Genomic DNA, 22,170 nt, shown 5'->3' on the forward strand with positions numbered 1-22,170 from the left:
CTAGGGTGTCTTTCTAGTAGCAAAAACGAGATAAAGTTGTCTCTAGGGTGTCTTTCTAGTAGAGAAAACGTGATAACATGTCCTCTAGGGTTTAATGTATCAAGACTTCCTGCGTGCTGGTGCCCCACCACACGTATCCTCTTTAATGATGGGAAAACGTCACCGAACCAAGACGTACAATTATCTTTCATTTTCAGTGCGTAGCTGCTGTTGATGTGTTTGTATATAAACCTGTGTACTGTATATATTCCCGTATATCTCGGCCTGTTGTGACATGTTGATCTACAACACGTCTACCGGCCTTTCTTTTTTGGTTTTGTTTCTGTTTCTACAACAACTACCGCTCTCCCACGGTGGAGGATTAAAAAGCAGGCTCCCACCTCCCGACTCCCACTGAGCTCTGAATAATGAAGCTGTTTGTGTACATTTGTTCTACGACCACATCCAGAGGCTCTCACTGACGCCGCTGCTGCTGATGCATTTGGTCGAATTTCAGAGCTTTTTGACTAGATGGTCCTTGGGAAGAAATATATGACTCAGACCGTGGCGTGTTTGACAAACAGCAGTGTTTTGTCTGGAGTGAATAATTTATGGTTCAACCACCTACAGTTGCTGCATTTTGTATCCGTGCGCCCCAGATGAGGGATCGGATCGGTACAAAACCACAACAAGCAACTTTTAGAGCTGCTTTTTGACGTGTTAGCTGACTGATACACACAAAAAGTACCATCGTTTAGATTCTCTCATTGCTGCTCCTGTCTGACTTTAAAAGAACTTCAGTAGAACAGCTGCTCGCTCAGGAGGAGGTCCAGGTTGGGAACATGCCAGAGCCCCAACAATAACTTGGGTTTTATACCTGCCTGTACTTATAAATTATATTATTCAGTTGATATTATATAAAATGTAGTTTAAAAGCGGACAAACTGTCATGAAGTAAACCTGTTTGAGTTGCCTTAACCAAACCAAACTGTTTCAGAACCTCATCCATGTGTTCGTCTGAGCCCAATCCTCAGAAAGATGAGCCTGAAGGTCAGCTCATCCCAGCCAATAATCAAATGTAGAAACATACATTTGTAATGGTAGTCATAGAAGAAGCGCAGTCATTCGAACCCAAACCATATTTTCCTAAACCCAACCAATCTGCAACTGACAATGGACCAGTTAGCAAACATTGTATCCTCTACAATAACAAATTGGATTTTGTGTAAATCCTACAGATGCAGGACTCCGACAAGGAGCTGAGGCCACAATTTATTAGTCATTACCTATTTAAGATTCTCCGTGTCCAATCTGTGATGCAGTAATAACATTTGTGTCCTAACAGAGCTCACACGTGTCCTTAACGACTCTGTAAGGACACTCCCACACAGGGTTTAAAACCCTCCAGCTCGTCAGAACTGAAGAAATCTCTTGGATGAGAGGTGAAAAGTCTTCAAGAAACTGGAACAAGTCCAGCTGCCTACAATATGGCACTTAAGAGTTACCAGGACAACAGTGATCCAACGTGATTCCAGTGTGTTTGGTTGCCAGGATTACTGGGGTAATATCGTGGATCGCAATTAAGTCGGACTTGATATCTATGACATTAGATTTTTATGTTGTCCGATCCCTATTAGACACTAAATTTTGTGGTGATTAGCTGTTGATAAATTGTTACATGTATAATCTTTAAAATCAGTTTACAGCTGTATAATTAAAAGTGTTATATATTACTGTAACTGTAATAAACTAATTTTATGTGTGTTATTGTGAACAGATTGCGGCAGAGTATCTGGAAACAATGCACATCTTTTCAGAAAACAAACTTTGAACAAACAAATTCAGAGATCTCTAAAAAAAAAAAAAAGCATTTGCAAGACACTGTTCCTTCGTTAAGTAGCGTCAACGAGCTCTAGAGCGACAGAAGACGGCTGCTTCTCGCAGGCAATTTGGGGCGTAAATGTGTAAAATCAATAAATCTTGCCAGGATAAACAATAATTGTAGAGCGTGCCAGTCACGGCAAATTCAAGACAAATTCCTTGTAAAGTTTAAAAACACGGTGAAACACATATTGGATGGGTTTAAACATGGGTTTAGATCTCACCGGAGAAGAAGCTGAATTAAGAAAGAAACATATTCTCGAGCCCTCCGGCGCCGCAATTAACAGTCAGAGGATTCACTGTTTGACATTTTGAGGCCTTGAATTTTTATCATCTGAGACTTTAAAGTACATTTTAAAGCTTTATAGACTTTCTTTCAACCCCCTTATGTTTGAGTTTGAGACTGCTAAGAAAAGAAAAGCAGACAAAACGTTTAGGAATGGAAAATGACTTTTTATTTCTTCCAAAAAAAGAGAGAGAAAACAGATCCCTAGAATAAACAAATATACTGCTGTAAAATAAAAGCCTGTGATTTTTTTTTTTTTTGTCGACTGTAACGTTTGTTTTGCCTTTCCATGCTTGATACAATCCATATATTTCTGCTTTAAATAAATAGAAAAAATGTACAAAGAGATGGGGGGAGGGGGGAGGAGACAGAAGAGAAAGAGAGAGAGAGAGAGAGAGAGAGAGACAGATTAAAAGGTGTACTCTGCTCAAAAAACATTTGGCATCATTGAGAATTCATGGCTGATCCTGATGTACAGGGAGGTCTGCAGCCCTCGAAATCTGCAATCGTCTGTCTGTTCAGCCCGTCCCCGCTTACTGAGGAGTATTCATACCTATATACTGCTGAAGGAACGCTAATATCTTTCATGTTCAGAAAAATAAAGAGTAAATGCAAAATAATGCAGTCGCAGGTTATGAGAGTATGTCGTTTTTAAGCTCTGTGTTGTGTGTGTGTGTGTGTGTGTGTGTGAGAGAGTGTGTGTGTGTGTGTGTGTGTGTGTGTGTTTCTCTATATACAGAATAGTGAGGCAGCAATCCGAGGGTTTCTTTACCAAAAAACACAGATGTAGAAAAAACAGAACGTGCACGAGAGATCTTTGATTCAACACACCGACTCACTGACGAAAAATGAGGAGATTTATCCGTTAAAACAGCCAACTTCTCTTCCGTTTGTTTCGTGGGTTTTCCGAATTTTCGGTGGGAGCCGGGCGGGCCCTGCCGATGGCGCCACAACGGCGGAGAATATCTGTGCTGCGAGTTTAACAAACGTGACATCTTTGGGAAGAGGTAAAAACAAAACGAAAAGGGAAAAAAAATTTGGCGCTCCGTTTTTGCTACAGTGGCTCGACAAGTAACAAAACGCCCTGTCGGATTCAGTCCTGTTGTCGCGGACGGCAAATGATCGGTCGAGAGCGCGCGATCCATCCCGCCCTCCGACGTGTTCCCGGGGCGCCTGACAAAGACGGTTTTTCATAAAAACGGGGACAACAAGAGGAGAGAATTTATCTTCATCATCACCATCACTTGTCATGCTTTTTCGGAAAACAACAAACAACGATTACAACCATGCACTCACTGACCGACCCCTCCCCCGAGACAGAGGAGAGGGAAAGAGTCTGCTCTCTGGATTTGTTTGAAACACTTGGCCTTGGCAGAGAACAGACGTTTTGAAAATGACATCAAGGTTTATCCGCGTTTCCTTCCCCGACGAGATTCATGCTACAACAATGCAGAGAGGTGTGGTAGCAGCTTTTCAAGATTTGATCCCAAAAGTGCCATCTGGGTAGCCAACATTTTTAAAAGAAAACAAAAAGACGACAGTGGTTGTCCTGGAAAAAGTCCCGGCTCGATTTTCAAAAATCGCCTGCATGCTCGGTCGAACCCCTCCCTGGATAAACACCCAAAACGAAACCGAATCACCAACATGATAAAGCTGTGATCATTACTGGCAGTTACATCAACGCCGAGGAGACGAGCCAGTAACATTTATGTAAGAGTCTCCGCTCCTAAACCTCGAAATTTGACCATATTTCAAAAACCACTTGAGACACATAGACAAGAAAAACCTCAACTGGATTTCATGCAGAGAAAGTTTTACAAAGCTGAACCAGATAATAACCGACCGAGAAGAACAGAAACATGTGGATTTAACTTGAAAGAAGTAAGCTCACTGAACAAGGTAGTCAAACAGCTCTCATGCTGTTTGAATCCGTAAGTTGGCAACAACAATCAAAACACCCTGGCACCGACTCCCTCTGTCCTTCAGACCGACGCCAACACGTTTTGTATTCTGAAGAGCCAATTACAAACATCAGGAGCGATCAGATCTACAGTTCAACCTGATGGGATTCACTGTGTTTTTACGATCCAGGGCGACGATGATGTGATTCTGGATCGGCGCCACGGTGGCGGCCGTTCTTTCTCAAGTGCCGATTCATCGTGCCGGATTAAAAGACAGTGAGACAGCTGTCCCAGAAAATAAAGAACCATAATTAGAACTCGTCTTGGTGCCAAAGCGCAGACATTAAGAAAATAGTTTCATGAGGGTCCAAGTTGGGATTCAAAGTTAAAAAAGGGACCTGTGTTTTAGAGCCCGGTGAGGCAGATTTTTAAAGATGGAGAAGCTCCATAGAGTCCATGTTTAGAGCAACACAGCATCACGGCAGTTTGTCAAATGACCACAGAATCCAATCTACAGGATTCGTGGACACCAACAACACATTTATGAACCGTGCCGGTGGAGCAGGGAGGAGTAAGGGTGGACTTTGAGTCACGAAATCCAATCTATGGGGTTAAAGGTCCAATTAGTACAAAAAAGTTGGTTCTTGATTCTCATTCCCAACTCGTCAACTCCCGACGCTTTGGGTTTCTGAACTCGTAACACTGACAAGTCCGGAAATCCAAAGCGTCACAATCCTTCTGATTGAATGTTTTCAGTGTTGGACAAATTGCAGTGATACTGGGTTGTTAGGACGGTGTCATGTTGGCAGAAGTTCAGTTTTAGAACAGAGACACCAGAAAGCAGCTCTCTGTTCATGACATCCATTAAAAATTCCTTGTAGAATTATTGGTTGGACACAAAAACCAAAGATAACCCACACATATCCTTAACATCAGCACTTGAAACAGTGATTAATGGATTCCCTTGCTACCTGCCACTCTACTATACAAGTACCCCTGAACAACAGCTGCGTGACTGGCAAAGTGGCTAACTGAGCAAGCTAAAGCTCATTTCCAAACCTGGCTGGACTACGAACTGTACTCGACTTCCATCCAAGCATCTGATCCTAGGATGGACAGTCCGACCGGAGACCGTTTGTAGCCTGCTGACATCATAACGAGAGGCGGAGATGGCCAGGAAAAAACATGACGCGGACCTCATCTACCAGACACTGGAGCAATGCTAACGGCGAGAAGAAAGAGTGCGCTCGAAGCTAGAAAAAAGCGAACCACAAAGCCTGAGCCGGAGAGAGCCTCCGAAAGGTTTCGTCTACAGCTAAAGGACAGAGACACCAAGAGAGATAATAGAGCTATAGTTACTAGACACTAGCAGAGGTGAGGACGAGGTGGGGGGACCTACTGCAGGAGGGCTACTATGACAAGAGGCTAAGCTAACACAAGACTGCGACAAGAAGCGTCTTAGAGCAATATCTATCCAACAGCAACAGTGATGGGTGGGAGCAGACACTCTAGACAGAAACTAGCTAGTATTACTATTATTCTTTTACATATCTACACACACCAAACAGTGACGAAGCAGGCTAAAAAAGCATTCTAGAGATAGACCAACTAGACAGAGCTGAGAGACTGAAGCGAGATTCAAGAGATGTTGGATGATGAGCGTGGTGACTGAACTATCACTGGTGGCTGGGATGTAGACACTGGGACTGGGACCGGGGGATGGGACTACAAAAAGATTCAAGTTCATCGTTAGAATGGCAGAAAAATAACTTTAGTTACCTGCCACAGTGGCTGGTAGATTAGACAAACATCTTATTGTAAAACCCCCAAAAGATTTCTACAAACTTCAAATCTTCTTTCTCGACTCCGCTCTTCCACAGCTCCACTACGGCAGGATAGTCACTTCAGTGCAAAATCTTCGCATGTGCATTTTGCAACAAAACTTGATTTTTTTTTCTTTTTCTTTACAAAAACAAAAAAAACAAAGCACATTTCGTGTCAAACTCGCTGGCTCAAATTTGGCTCGAAAAATTTGACACTATTTGACCCTCAGAAATAGCCCTCAATGGAAAAACAAACACACAGATGTGTAAGCACACACACGTGAACACACGTATACCAACAGTCAAACTCATAGTGACGGATGCTTTGGCTGAGGAGATGGCCGTGACCTCTACATGAGTCAAATTTGATCGCCCCAAATTTTTTCCTGTGATGCCAAACGTTCAGCGTCGCTTGGCTCTCGGTGCAGATGGAGTCACACTCAAAGCCACTCACTTTGATTCAGTGCAATTTCAAGTGAATTCAACTCGATTCAGTAACGTTTTATCACTCACTCAGTGCTGCTGTCATCAATCATTGGCACATAATGTGGATCTGCTAACAGGGAGTACCTAATGAAGAAGCTCTTAGTTTAGAAAACCTTTGACATCTGAATCTGGTTGGTGAGCTGATGAAGACGAAAGGAACAGATACACACAAGTCAGCTAGGTGCTAACAGGCAGCTAGCAGGCTAATTATGCTAGTGAACACTTTTTTGTTTCTTTAGCATAACAAAAAAAAGACTTATTTCTGCCATTTTACCCAAATGGATGCCAAAATCTCAATTTTAACAAGTATAAATGATGTCTGCATGGTCGAGGCCAGCATTTAAAATTGTGACATCTGTGCAACTCAATTTTTGTAAACTTGGATATGCATACTGTTTCTGTTTACCAAAAGCAAGCCATCTGGAGTAAATCTGCCCCATAAGAGACAATGTATTTGTGGACCAAAATATCTATTTTGCATAATACTGAACAGACTTACTGTCCTGTTAGCAACAAAGATAAATATCTTGCTAACTGACAGTCAGATAACTAGCATGTTCCTAGGGGTTAGCTTGCCAGCTACAATAATTTGCTAGTTCCTGGCAAGAAAGACACAGTTGACAGTGTTTAACTTTGTGGGGAACGGAGAGTCAAAACTGGACGACGCTAGCTTAGCTTCGGTTGTGGCGCAACTTTCAATTTTATTTATTTATCAATATTTATTTATTCCCAAGAGTAAAACAGCTCCACAAAAGAGAATGTATTTGTAGACTAAATACGTAATTCTTATAAACTGTGTGATTTTACTGACATTAAACGGACAAAACGGAGACATACGGATGAATTTGTGATTTTCTGATGTGACCAGGCCAAAAGAAAAAAATGCTAAATTTTGGTTCACATATACTTCAGATGACTTTGTACCATGCTAGCATGAGCACCGCTAACCGTTGTTTCTCTGTGTGTATCTGTAGCTTTAGAAGAAAACAATGCAGTATGAGTAACAAAGACTTAAGCTCAAAACCCATAACAACAAATGCTCAACTACTATTAACAAATGGTCAACAAATCGCTGTACAAGCCCCGATGACATTCAGGCGAGGCTGCAGAAGAAAACAGATCGAAAAATACAAAGATATCCCAACAGAGCGGTAAAATTATGGGACTTGAGAAGATTGGCCTCCAAATCTCTCGCTGATTGGACGGTGGTGGACGCAGACAGCGAACGACGGGGTTGGAGAGGAGGTCGGTTGGCGAATGTATTGTCTGCAACAACTGCTTCGCGCACACAAACATACATTCTTCTACTTTCTCTCACACAAAACGAACACTTGTCCCCGCCAGAGAGCTCCCACGTTGCCGTTGCAGGCGGACGGTAACCCAGAGAGGACAAAATAGCACCAGTATGAAATAAAGCTAATTCTGCAGCAGAGACTCTCACAAAACTAGAGGTAGGATTTCCTCAATCCCCTCTTTCTTCTCTCCTTCCATCTTTCCTTCACATCTTTCTGCTTATCCCCTCTCCTGAATCGTTACTCCATCGACAGGATTTAAACCACGAATTAGACATTTTAAACAGAAAGAAGCTACACACACACACACACACACACACAAACACACACAACACACACACACAGACAAAGTTGTTTCAGACAACAATCAGCCAGGATGACCTCCTCTCCACCACATTCCTCCCTCCATCTCTCCATTCTCTGCTCAGTCGTCTTCTCCTCCTCCCTCTCCTTCCATCTTGTTTTTTGGTGTCGGTCGGTTATCTTGTCGTCTGTCTGTCTCTTAGTCGTTTGATCAAATCATTCCTCCGTCCGTCTGATCGTTCCTCTCGTGTGTTTTCTTCTGCTGTATGTTTGTCGCTTTTGGCACTCTGCTTTCCCCCCCGACTGGATTACATAAACTGCATCTGAAAAGACAAAAAACAAAAACAAGAAAATGAAAATGATTGTTTGTTTTGATCATGTGTTTGGATACTAACAAGACATTTACATACATTCAAACAGGATTGGAAATCAGAAAAAAAAACACTTATAGCCGCGCAAAATAATACATACGTCTTTTTATCAGACAAGCCTCTAGTCTTTGCCTCTTTTCTTGTGAATTACGGAATGATTCTTCTTCCTCAGGCTCCACAAAAATACTCCAATAAAACTGGGTTGACCAGGTCCCTTTTACTTTTACATTCATTACATTACCTTTTACATTCCTTTGATGGTTCTCTCAGCAATTTTGTGTTTACCAACTCAATTCCTTGACATTTATTCAAGGTATTGTTGCTATTGAGATGCTCTACATAATTTATAATATACAAGTGTGCTATTGACATTGTTTTGAGTCAAGCTCAGAGGTGTGTACTGATCCCTGTGAGAGCCAACTGGGCTTGCAACCTTTTGTTCTAGTGCAATAAAATAAAGGCTAGTGACTTAAAACACTGTTAAAATGTTCCAGTTGCAGGTTTTTGGACTTGAGCAAGAAAGATGTGCAAGTGTGTTCAGCACTCACAGACATGCAACTTTGGTTTTCAGGGAATCACAAGCCAACTAGAAATAACGTTTGCGATGCTAATTTCTGTTAGCATGTTAATGGTAATTCCCATTATATGTTAGAATTGAGCTAACAGACTAACTGCTAGTTGTAAAATGAAATGGATTCAGGAATCAAAAAGGTACTAGCAAAAAAAAAACAAAAAAAAAAAAAAACATGTAACGCCAACCATATTAGGAAACATAAGAAACTATTTTAACAGTTTAAAAAAAAAAGAAACCAACTGTGGGGTGACGTGAGGTTTAAGCTCATGAGGACACAACTGTTTCTGATTACATCATAAATGACAGTTCTTTACATTACTCAGAAACATACAACATTGACGTGTTTTATTACATTTTCAACATATAATTCATCAGTTGCAAAGGTGTTGTTTAGTGCGTACGAATGCACAAATACCGGATAGCTGACCTGGGCTCCGGGCATGGGGGCGAAGGGGTTGGTGGGTCTGAGAACAGGCTGGTTGTACATCATTGGCTGAGGAGCCATCACTGGTACCCCACCCATCTGACCCATCTGAGGAGGGACCTGGACAAAGAGAGAAAGAAAGACGCATACAGAAACATTACAAACAGAGTAAGACAGCAAAACAGAAAAGAGAAAGAGAGAAAACAATCATGCAAAAAGCAGCAAAAGGCATGAACAGCCAGAAACAAACAAAACAAATCAACACAGAGAGAAAGAACAGGGGTGGAAAAAGAAGTAGAAAGCAAATAAAGTGGGAAGAAATAAGTAAATAGAGAGCGAAGACAAAGAAAATAAGAGCAGGAATACGAAATCAGTCTGCGACATTCTGCATAAGAGCTAAAACCTGAAGTTGATAAATTGAAACAAATTGAGGGGAAAAACACACAAATTATGTAGATAACCGACTAATCCTTTGAATCATTTATCAAACAGAACACCACAATCATTGAATCTAGCTTTTTAAGATATGAGGAGAAACAGACCATACTTTGATTTTAGACTGTTGGTAAGAAATGTGAAGATGTATGATCACTTAGAGGTATACCATTTTCTCTCACTGTCATTGAATAGACCAGGGTTAGTGTCCCGTTGGGAATATATTATTATACTGTATTCTGGTTATTGTTCATGTATTTCGCCTTTTCTGTCTCTATTAAGGTATAAAATACCTGGTTAGGTTTAGGGAACTAAAATACCTGGTTAAATTTAGGGAACTAAAATACCTGGTTAAATTTAGGGAACTAAAATACCTGGTTCAGTTTAGGGAACTAAAATACCTGGTTAAGTTTAGGGAACTAAAATACCTGGTTAAATTTAGGGAACTAAAATACCTGGTTCAGTTTAGGGAACTAAAATACCTGGTCAAGTTTAAGGAAATGAAATAGCTGTTAAGATAAGGAACTAAAATACCTGGTTAGGTTTAGGGAACTAAAATACCTGGTTAGGTTTAAGGAAATAAAATAGCTGGTAAGGTTTAGGTAACTAAAATAGCTGGTTAAGTTCAGGGAACTAAAATACCTGGCTAGGTTTAAGGAAATAAAATAGCTGGTAAGATTTAAGGAACTGAAATACCTGGTTAGGTTTAGGGAACTAAAATACCTGGTTAGGTTTAAGGAAATAAAATAGCTGGTAAGGTTTAGGTAACTAAAATAGCTGGTTAGGTTTAGGGAACTAAAATATCTGGTTCGGTTTAGGGAACTAAAATAGCTGGTAAGGTTCAGGAAACAAAAATAGCTGGTTAAGTTCAGGGACCTAAAATACCTGGTAAGGTTAAGGGAACTAAAATAGCTGGTTAGGTTTAAGGAACTAAAATATTTGGTAAAGTTAAGGGAACTAAAACACCTGCTTAGGTTAAGGAAAAATGTTTTGGTTTAAAATAAACCCTTTCACAATATCCTAACCATGACTGAAAGGGTAACTTCTCCCATGCGTGTTTTCCTTTTTTTTTTCTCACAAAGCTGTGACGTTTTAAAAAACATGTGACATGTGGTCAGACTCTAATTAATGGTTCCTGGCGCAGCATCAATCTGATAATCATGAAATGACTCCAATATGGCGATATCAGATTATACATAATGCCTGAAGGTACATGAACAGTAGGTTTTTCCACACTTACCATTCCATACACAGGCACTTGCGGTGTGGTCATGGGAAAAGCCATGGGAGCTGGAGCCTAGACGAGGAAAAATAAACGAAACAGGAATCAGCTTAAAGCAGGTGGAAAAAGCAGACATGGCTGCCAACATGACAGAAAACACACCTGGGTCAAACATTTTATTGCTTGTAGTGTAAAGAAAACCAGAACATTTATACAGATTTAGCGTCTTAGCTCTGAAAACGACTCATCTGTCTCTATTGGACACATTGACTCTGTCTGAGCATGATAAAACAAATAGACACAGTCTTATATATGTGCAAGGAGAACACGTTTAATGCTGATAAAGTGTGTGCACATTAGGAGCGCGACAACACAGCATGCAGCAGGGGTACTTAGTGGAATCCCACTGGGAGCAATCATTACCACGGCTTTAAAAGGGGTGGCTCAGTAGGACAGCGTTTGGCCCTGCCCTCCTCACTTCACAAATCAAATCCACTACGGCTGAATGGGCCTCAAACTCGACGTGACGGGCAATTTGTAGCAACCCACGCACATCCACGACAAAGCGGCTGATTTCTGCTCGACACGTTGGTAATTTATGGGAGCGAGTGTCCCCGGCACATTACGTCGCGGTATCAGTGGACATCCCGGAGGAAAATCAGTTTACAAGATCAGACGTGGAGATGCAGTGCAGGGCGCCTCGCGCACAACAACAGGCAGCCTACAACACACACACCAGTGTTAATATTCACAGATGTTGGATGAGTTATCCATCGCCTGCGGCAATTTCACAGTTTGTAGTTGAGCTACATATTGCAGGCGCAGGCACACTGACAACTTCTCTCATATATAACAAATAAGATGCTGCATTTCTCAGTAGGATTTGGGAGTAACCTGCGAGCATTTAGAGATGTGACAGGATAATACCAGTGTGGTTTTCCTCCCCTATCTACTATAATTGTACAGTGTCTGCTGCAGTCGCAAGTTATGACTGTTCGCTCTGCTGCAGGTCAACCTGCTCACCCGGAAGTCAGCGGGCTCCCACTGTTTTTAAAAACCCATTAAAAACAGCTTGCAGAAACACGCTGCTGCTGCTTTCACAGACCTAATCCATCATTGTAAATGAGACAACTGAGGCTTTTTTTTCCTAGCATGACTTTATAGAGACTCAATCATTGCAGAGGTATTAAAAGTTTCTCCAGTCAAAGCTGGAAGTCTCTCCATCTGGAGTAAAATGTACATTATTTCCATTAAACGCAGTAATTAGCTGTGTGAAATCATATATTACCTTCGCAGTCTTACGTCAAATGATGGATTACATTAATCAGGCAGATACAACACTGGGTTCAGGCTTTTTTATGCAGAAAATAAAACAGTAGCGTTATCCTTTAATTGCTACTTATGCGATGACGCCTTAATCAATGCTTTAAACAAATAGCCTGTTATGCTCATTGAGCTATAAAAAGAGTCGAGTCTTACAGTATTTTAGCTTCTTTTTTTTTTATATGAGAACTGACTTAACTAACTTTCTGAACTCTCTCCTTTAAAACACAATCTGCTTTCTTTTTTTAACAGAAGAGCAGTCCAGCTGTAGGCTACAACACAAGCTCTATTTCCTTTTTAATCATTTATTTGTTTACATAAAAGTGAGCCGAATTATCCATCAGCGGTTCCTTTGTGCAGTGTAGCCACAGATTTACAGACAACTATCAACAGATTCCTTTAAAAATGAAGAAAGCTTTAAACTTCAGGAACCTAAGGCAAGTTCTGAAGTGTTATTTGCATTAATGTATGATAATGAAAGGGCACCAGCGTGGACATATTTATAGTTTTGAGAAGACACTTGACCACCTTTTGTCCACCCTGGATGGCATTTTATCATGTTTATGTTCCAAAGAGGTCACCATCGCAGCATTTTTTGAATATGGGGCAGCAGGAGGGCAACTAGTTAAGTATCATGTCTGTATTCACATCTGACAAAATTCTCGAGTTTTGACAGTTTTAACCGACTTTGAAACCCTCAGACTCCAGATTTTGCACATAATATATAAAATAAATGACAAAAAAGGTTTTAAAAGTGTTTCTTACTCTACAGGTTTTCAAATTCTGACTAATTCTGGGGCTTAAATTAGATGTTTAATGAGCTGGAGACTGTTTTCATGATGATTTATTATAGTTTTTCAGCATTTTTAGATCATCACAACATTTTCTCTGAGGGATTTTGAACGTTGAACTTAAAGAAACTGTAAATCTCTGGAACAGTGAAGCATTAAGGGGACTTGAAGTGACGACAGGTAGTAATTTTCTCCACCAAGAGACTGAAGCAGGAGGGTTTCTGGTCGGGTCAGGTGATCCGGTGAACTTATCTCAGGAGTTAATCAATGTGATTTATCGGGCTTTTAATTCATGCCTCCGCGGAGCAGACCTGTGAAAGTTGATCATAACCGTTGATCAATCTGATCTCTTCCAGCAGCAGCAGCAGCAGAGTTGGCCCGCAGCCACAGAGCGAAGAAAGAGTCCAATTGAAGCCAAAAGACTTGATTCATCCGTCAGATACGTTCATTGCTCAATTAGTAATACACTAGTGGCTCAAGGATTTGAAGCCATTATTATATCATGAAATATTTAACTGATTCTGCCGTCATCTGCACATGAAGCAGGCTGTGGTTACAAGCCATCTGTCTCGGAGTCGGACCGGTTCGTCTGCGTTTGTCGCTTTATTTCTTTCAAGCATGACAAGAAGATGTGTGAGCGAACAACAGAGCAGGTGAGACGCTGTTCACGCACCGCTACACCTTCTCCATCAGCATCTACGCCCATCTGTCTGTCAGCCCAGCTGTCGGCCTTCACGCTTTACATTCATTTGTTTGTATCTGTCGGCCGCCTGTTGTTTCAATCCCTCTTTTTTTGTCTGTCTCCCTCTGTGAGTATTCACTTTGCCGTCTCCTAAAAGGCGACTCTCTCTTTTCTACGCTTTCCAGACCGACCTGGAAATGACCTGCACGGTTTAAGCGAAGGTTAAATAAGTTTTCAGTCGTTTGCTGGCATTTCAAGTATCAAGCGAGCGCAGAACCGTCGCTGCCTTGCCCTTCTGGTGGAATCTCAGATGTGGGAGTTTCACTTCTCATGCATGATGCATGGCGGCCTACTTATTTGCTGCTCTGCTACCTGTGATGTCTTATATATCACTGCCACATGACTCAAGTCTTCCGGAGGTCATGTCTGCTGTCGGGGACACGACTCGACTCTTTCTCGGGGAGAATAACGAGCAGCTCTGTTAATATTTCCCTCTCTAAGCTTTATTTGTTCCCGAAGCATTCTCCTGTACATTTGCTTTTCTTGCTAAATGTACGTTGAAGGCAGGATCCAGTTCACTGCTGACCAACACAATACAGGGACTTTTCTCTTGAACCGTATAGGAGGGAAAAGACATTTTGGTTTGTTTCTGCTGAGAGAACCAATACTTCTCTTTTTTTATTATGCTACTGAATTAATCCCCAGAGGCAATTTCTGTTTCTGTTTCTTTCTGCCTTTTGTCACCAAGAGTCAATAACACGTCTCCAAAATTAGATGGTTTAGTGTTAGTTTGTTTGGGTTCGACACGGAGCCTGAAGAATGCCAACAGATCCTTTTGTCCCATTTAGTCCGTCGGCACATGGTTTTATTGGACAAAGCTGGTGAGGTTCTACATTTTTCATATTGTTTTCAAAACCCATATATTAAAAAAAACCAAACCCAACAATGTGCTGGTCTCTCAAGACTTTTTTGACCTTCGCAAAATGTCTGTGGGACTCAAACACAGATGTTTGCCTTTAAAATGTAGTCATTTTGTTAAAAAGGCTTGGTAATTTCCTCAAAACGAAATCTATGTAATTTCTGCTCGATCAATCAAAACAAACAACATGAGCAGCGTGGGATCGTGGGAGCTGCTGCCACCATCGCTGATGAAAATCTATCTGACGTGACTCAGGCAGAAATGTTCTTAAAAGGTTAGAATAGAAGATTTTTAACATCTGCCTCCTTTGTAGAAAATAAAGGGACATAGTTTTGATTTCGGCATCTGAGTATTAAAAGTGTTGCAGCGAAAGAACAAGAAAGTAACAACAGATCTCGCGAATCTCAACCAAGACAAATAAGACGAAAAAAAACAACAAAGGTTCCTGTTTGATCGACCTCCGGACATTCAAGTGTAGATTATCGAAGTTTAACGGATGCACTTGAACGCACCATGACGTCCCTGTCGATGGCCACTGATTCTGCCCCTTGCAGAGATTTGGGAAGCACTGATTTTAGCGATTAATCGATCGTCAAAATCGTTTGTAACTAATTGATTAATCAATTAATTATCCAACAGACAATACTTGTAATTAAGATCAATCAATTTTGGGTTTGTTTACCAGACTTGCTCGATGAAGAGGAATGGTAACTGAGTTATATGATGTAGAATTATTTACATTAAACATATTTTAATCCAGTTGATCAGATATGAAATGCTGAGGTTGAGTTGAGCTTGGAGTAGATGTGTGTTTCTTTTGTCGTCTCGGTCGACTTTTGCTTTGTTGTTACTGATTGTGGGTCTTGTATTTTATCCTGAGAACTCTAAATGATATAATTTGTAAAGAAAAAGCTACAGATTTGTAGTTTTAGAAAGTGTCTCTAGTAGAAACGAAGGAGAAAAGTTGCACCGTGTTTCTTGACTTCTCGCAATCAGACGGTTAATGTTACTCGTACAGAGCATGGCACAGAGGTGAGGAGGTTATTTGCAGAAAACAAGTGTCTCCAAGAAAGAAAGAAAGAAGTGACAGAGGAAGAGAGTAAGAGAAAGACAGTGAGAGGGAAGGCTGGAAGCACATTACAGAAGTTCATTGAGCAGCTTGGGTGAGACTTGTTTTACTAAACAGGGATAAGTACTTACATAACTAGTATAGAACATTCCATTCTGCATCAGGACGCAACGAGGAAAAGAGACAAGAGACGGAGAGGAAGAAGACAGAGAGAAGGAGAGAGAGAGAGGGAAGGGGAGATAGAAAGAAAGAGGCAAAGATGACAGAGAAAGTAGAGGGTGAATGGAAGAGAATGAGGAGATGATGAAAGAGGGGGGCAAAAGAAAAGGTAGAGACCAAGAGAAGGTAAAGAAATATGAAGACAACATACAGGTAGGAGGGTGAGAAGGGAAGGAGAAACAAGGTGAATCAGAATAAAGAATCGAGGCAGAGATTAACGTCAAGCAGAAACAAGCAAATGGAAAAAAACAAGAATGAGGGGTCAAAATGCGGACGAGCAGATGTCAAAGGCAACGCAGAGCGAAAAACAGGACGAGCAGATGACAACGCAAAACAAGAGACGCGATAAAACAAAACGAGAGCGGAGAGGGGAAGGAAGACGAGTGGATGACGGTGCAAAAAATATAAAAAAAATCACAGAAGGAAAAAGAAAACATGCACGAAGAGGACGAGTGGGACAGGAAGTGAGAGATGAGATGGAATGACAGCAGGGGTGAAGAGGGGAAGAGGACCAACAGGAGAGCCGGGGCAGAAAAAAGAATAAAAAAAGAAAAGACAAGAGATTTTTGGGGGGGAAGAGGGAGAAAGAGAGGAAGCGGAGGGTTAGTGACAGTTTTGTCCTCGTCAGCCAGAAATTGCTGTCCGGAGATCAGGAGGACAATCGGGAGCTGCCAAGATCAGCACGCACACACACACACACACACACACACACACACACACACACACACACACACACACACACACACACACACACACACACACACACACACACACACACACACACACACACACACACACACACAACAACACAAAAACACAGAGCATGCACAGGCAGCTTTATACTGCACCAAGTCAACACACACACGAATACACAAACCAATACTTTCATCTATATACAAGAAAGTACAACACTCACATGCACGCAGACGTTCAGCATTCTGATTTAGATTCATTAGCAAAGTGTCTGCGAGGATAAATCAGATTTTCAACATCCAGACTAAATATTTAAAATCTAACGGAGCGCTAACCTGACTTTTTCACCGTTAAAGGAGTAGTTCGACATTTTGGGAAACATATCTGAGTTAGCGGATCACTCCAACGTCTGGTGGTCAGATTTCCAGCACTGACAGACACTTTAAGATCCTCATTAGAGAATAATTCTGGTCATTTACAGTTTATTTTCTCTTGTTTTAGTAGTTTTGACCATCAGCAACAAAACATCTGTACGTTAGATAGACAAGAAACATGAGCATCAGACAATCAGACAGATTGTAGACAAGCTAATAGTTTATCCAAAATATCTGTTCCAGTTTATTTGGAGGGAAGTAATTAAGACAGGGTCAATCATGACTCTTTCTATAATTAGTTTTTTGATTCAGGGAGGTTTTAGTTTCCTCTAGCTAAGAAATTCTTCTGGAAACAAACCCTGAAGCTAGAAACTTCTTTAGTGTACGCATCCTCGGGGCAATTTTTCTATTTTGTTGATAACTATAATTGGACAGCTTGCCACCATTTTCCCTCCAAAATAAGTTTGATTAATTTGTGAATCTATTTAAAACCTGTTCGATCGTCTGACTGCTCGTGTTTCTCGACCTGCCTGGTAAAACTGTTGCTTTTACCAGATTTCAGCAATCAGCCTGGTTAGTTCTTGATGACCTTTACTACCAAAACAAGATCCGAGTTGTAAAAAAACAGGATCATTCTTTTGCAGGAGTCTCAGGCACCCTACTGGATCCTTTCAGGGTAAATAATTGAGTTGCACAATCACCACATGGGCGACATTCTGCCCCTGTATGTGTGTTTCTGCCTCCTCACCACATGTTGTACAGGCATGGGCTGTGGGGCCATCGGCGCCGGGCCCCACTGTGTGGTCGACATGGTCTTATTCTGCCAGTTCTGGCCTCCGGTCAGCTTCTTCTCTCCGGGCTGGCTCCAGTGCATCTCTGGCCTGAAGATGGACGAACAGATGACCGAAAACAACAAACACCGTCAGGCTCTTTCTATCTTTTTCAGGTCAATATCTCAAAAAACATGTGTTGTAAGAAAGAAAACTGCAGTAACGTTTTCTCTTTTTTACTTGTGGATTCTTCTCCTTTTACCATCTTTTATTTTGTTTTTATGATCCCTGTGAGGCGCATCATGAATTTTAAAGACCAACTATATTGCAAGTGCGGCAGAAATATGAATGTGAATCTTGCTTTAACGCTTTACGGAGGCACTATGTCACAAACCCCGAGCGGTAAAAGCAACTGAATTCTCCATAATAAATAGGATTTTTTTTAAAGTTATATGTTGGCTGACGGGCAGCAGCGGAGATAACGTACAAACGGGGAGGTGTATTCGCTTTGCCACAGACTACACTGTGAGCACATCTTAAGAAAAGGTATCACAACATCTCAAGACACTTACTTCTTGGCTGGGGTCCCACCGAACTGCAGATCTGGGGAGGGATACAAACAGAGGAAGTGAGTGATCGCAGTTGAAAGGCAGTAAATTAAAAGACAAGGAAGCGGCTGATTCAGCCTCTGATGCCGTTTTTCTCTCCGATTTGACTTCACCTTTGTTCTCTTAATAATCTCCTGACAGTGTAAATCTAAATTCTTCATGAATGAGAGTATAACATTAAACAGGCTTCTACCCAATTACATAATATCATTGATGGTCTGGGTGGTTAATTGTTAACGATGCCACATGAATGCAATCAAGCGAAATGAAAAGAGATATGCAAACATTTGAGGCATTTCAAGTGTTAAACCAGTTAAGTAAAGTACGAAATCTAGTGAAGTGTTTGTTTTCCACTTTCGTTGGCACACTCGGCCGCATATTTGGACACTCACTGCCCACGAGGTTGGCCAGAGAGGAGTCGAGGTCGTTGGCTAGCAGCTTTCCTCCGGGATGGATGGCCATCTGAGGAGGTGGAGGAGGTGGTGCGGTGTGCGTGGGAATTGTAGGCTTCAACAGGTCACCTAGAGCGTCGAAACCTGCGGGTGATATAAAGTCATACATGTAAACAAAGTGGTTAAAAAAAAAAAAAAAGGCAAAAAGGCTGCTGACAACTTCATCCAGACAGAAAATGAACATGTAGAGGGTTAGTACACCGCACAGACACACAAAAAGAGAGAAAAGCGATGAAGTACATGCAGATTAAATATGAGCTGAGGGGTGCATTAATACAAATAACACAAACAGTCAGTAAACACCTTTCCTGAAGAGAGCCCTGTGATCACCTTTTGCCTTTCCAAAAGCCAAAAACAGTAAAACTGTGTGGAAGGAATGCGTTTAACTGTTTGCTGCTTTTATATAAGCTAGCTGAACGCCAACTAGCTAACAAGCTAACTAGCCAACTAGCTACAGAAGTTAAAGCTATCATCTAACTACATTATTCTGCAGGGACAGACATCAAATTTAAAAAGCCCTGTTCCCAAGTAGCAAATCCACTGTGCAGTACTTCCTTATTGTGGATAATACGATATCAGATTTTAGGGTAACATTAGCATCATCTTAACAAGTCTCGACTTTCAGCTTCCCTAATATTGTAACATAAATGAAGTTGTGTTTACCACACACAAAGCTAGTAAGCTACATGTTGCCACTTTAGCTGGGTAAATCAATAATTCGCAACTAGAAATGAGAGGGCTGCTTTTGTGTACCGTGTTTCAAAAATTACAGTGAGATTTGAGCGGTAACGCTAGAGTCATTATCTATACAAAAACAGCTAGCTTGACAGGTGTAGCAACAGTGACTAAGCGGTAGTTCCCAGGAGCATTTGACTAGCTAACAATATTATTTTGTGGGGTTCCGAAAACCTATTCACAACTCACACATCCACTGTACTTTGTGTGAAAGTTGGTCCTGGAGTTTTAGATAATACTAGCACTGTCTTAGCATGCTGAGACTCCAAGCTTTCCCAAGAAATGTTACCCAAAATGGAGTTGTGTTTACCAAACAGACTGGTTTGACCTCATCCTAGGTGTCTTTACTTTTGTAGACAAGCAAAGGGGCTTTTCAACCTACTCATGAAGCCATTGTTAACTTAAGAAGCTTGCTAGCTAGAGGTTGTCATCTAAACAGGGAAAGTCAAAAGTTGCCAACCATTAATGACAAGTGTGCTTCTGTGCACTTTCTGATTGAAAGCAAGGGACCATTGTTAAAAAAAATATGAAAGAGTTTCAACTAGTAGCTAAATCTGCTTAATCTAAAACTGCAATGTAATCTATCTTGACAGGCGTAGCACCACTAAGAGCAGTAAGTGAGCTAATTGGACTGTAGCCACAAAAATCTGAATAAACAAACAATGAGGGAAAATCACGCTGGAGGTGAAGAAAGTTAAAGAACAGAAGTAACTGATTTCAAAGTATCTGTGAGAAAGCATTTAATCCTGAATCTAATGAGTGCCGACTCGGCTTTCAGCCTAATATTCCAAACTATTCAAAAATGTCCGTTCACGATTCGACCGCTTTAATGAAGCAGCGCTCGTCGGGTTTTGATCTGAGAATACTGCTGAGCTGTACATCCTTAATGTGAACCTCAATCTCAATGCTAGATTTTTCTGCTAATTGAATTCCTCCTGCCCTCTTTTTTCCAGCCTTCACCTACACGTACAGAGATTCCTGTTTAAAGCAGATATACTCGACGCAGACTCCATTTTTTTTTTTTTTCAAACCGTCATGCAGCAGCCTCATTCTATCAGCAGCGAGCCTATAATCCCTGACTCAGTAGCTCGCAGCACTTGTTCCAGATGATTGATTTATCTGTGCGTTGCCGTCATGTATACACTCTGACACCAACAGTGATTAGTTTTTTAAACATGTGTGTGTGTGTGTGTTTGTCTACGAGGGTGAAAGCTGATCGGGGTTTGTCCATGGCCGGTAGGCGCAGATGACAGAGTAATTTCCTGTGTTGGTGCGCGTCTATGTGTCTAAGAGCTCATGTTAACAACTTCCCATGTCAGCACTCATTCAGCTAATGGCTCAGTGCTGCTGTGGTGGAAGTGTGATGGTGTTTACATGTGGGTGGAATGAAAAGACGAGCAGAATAAGGGACCACAAAAGCAAAAATGGATGCAAAAAGTCTGATTCTCAGCTCCTTGCATTATCATTTCCTGCTTTCATCGAACAATCTTTCAGGGTTAAAAAAATCAATATCTTGTGACAGGTAGCGCAAAAAGGAATGAAGATCGGTGCACGGAAATGATAGAAAACAAGATGTGAATTCAAGACGACTGCTGTAAAGGTACGGCGCTCCTGCAATACACAGGAGGGGGAGGAGAAAGTGAGGCAGCTGATGGTGGGAAAAAAAGAGGGAGGAATAATATTTAGTTAGGAAGCAGTGTGTAGGTCTGACAGCGGTGCTGACACAAGAGATTCAGAAAACACTTTTCCTGCTAGCTTAGCAGATGAGAGGAAAAAAAGAGAGGGAGGAGGAGAAGCATATGGAGACTGAACGAAGTAGAAATAAAGAGAAGAAGAAAGTTAAAGCTCAAGACAGAAAACCTAGTTTTAACCGCATTCTCTTTAATTCTTTCCCGTTGTCGGCGTTTCAATTATTGTTGTCGGCGTGATGAAACGCTTCGGCGACGTGGGTGATTTTTTTTTGTTTCTTAAACCACCGTGTCAGTTTAAAGCCCGATTAATTAAATTGAACCACAGTGAGCAACAGAAGAGCCGTTGAGATTAAAAAGGAGGAAGAAAGAAGGACACGAGGCCTCTCACTAAATCACACACACCACAAGGCTGAGAGAGGAAGACGAGAACAGGGGAGGAGGGAATTGGGAGGCGGAGGCGGAGGAGGAGCGACGTATTGAACGGGGTGGATAATGCTATCAGTGTTAGCTTAGGTGTTTCAGCAGAGGATTTGACAGTCAATAGAGTTTAAGATCAAAGGGAGCGGAGGAAGTAAATCCATGTCAAGGGTTTTAATTCCTAAAAAACTAGGCGGGAGAAATCTGCTACTTACTACTAAATGTGTCAGATATGTGAATAGGTTGGATTATCTAAAGCCCTTTTCAGACATGGCAACGCTGATGGCTTCATCTATTGGTTGACATAATGGCTGCTTGTCATTCAGGCGTAAGTGTCCTACACAGTTTTCAGATATGATGGGATCTTTTCTTTTACTGAAAGAGCTTCAGCTGCTGCACAATATTTGGCACCTGTGAGCGAGAAGCAGCAGAGTTGAGATGGGAAATCTA

At 41.4% G+C, this 22,170-nt stretch overlaps 1 protein-coding gene across 10 annotated transcripts in view; it reads right to left on the bottom strand.

Annotated features, from left to right (window-relative positions):
• Nucleotides 1–2,292: 2,292 nt before the first annotated feature.
• LOC115589916 (phosphatidylinositol-binding clathrin assembly protein) overlaps nucleotides 2,293–22,170 on the bottom strand; it is an 89,074-nt gene continuing 69,196 nt past the window's right edge. For 5 of the 10 annotated variants that reach the window (XM_030431081.1, XM_030431080.1, XM_030431075.1 and 2 more), the window contains 7 exons: nucleotides 18,818–18,961; nucleotides 18,390–18,420; nucleotides 17,796–17,943; nucleotides 15,893–15,916; nucleotides 10,996–11,052; nucleotides 9,312–9,440; nucleotides 2,293–8,274 (listed from right to left, as the gene is read on the bottom strand). In XM_030431081.1, coding sequence (XP_030286941.1) covers nucleotides 8,260–8,274; nucleotides 9,312–9,440; nucleotides 10,996–11,052; nucleotides 15,893–15,916; nucleotides 17,796–17,943; nucleotides 18,390–18,420; nucleotides 18,818–18,961 — 548 coding nt within the window. In that variant the 3' untranslated portion in view covers nucleotides 2,293–8,259. The remainder of the gene's footprint in view (nucleotides 8,275–9,311; nucleotides 9,441–10,995; nucleotides 11,053–15,892; nucleotides 15,917–17,795; nucleotides 17,944–18,389; nucleotides 18,421–18,817; nucleotides 18,962–22,170) is intronic. The other 5 variants (XM_030431079.1, XM_030431074.1, XM_030431073.1 and 2 more) reach the window with 4 other exon arrangements.

Source organism: Sparus aurata, chromosome 10 (genome assembly GCF_900880675.1).
Source record: "Sparus aurata chromosome 10, fSpaAur1.1, whole genome shotgun sequence".
In the NCBI taxonomy this organism is placed as follows: Eukaryota; Metazoa; Chordata; class Actinopteri; order Spariformes; family Sparidae; genus Sparus; species Sparus aurata.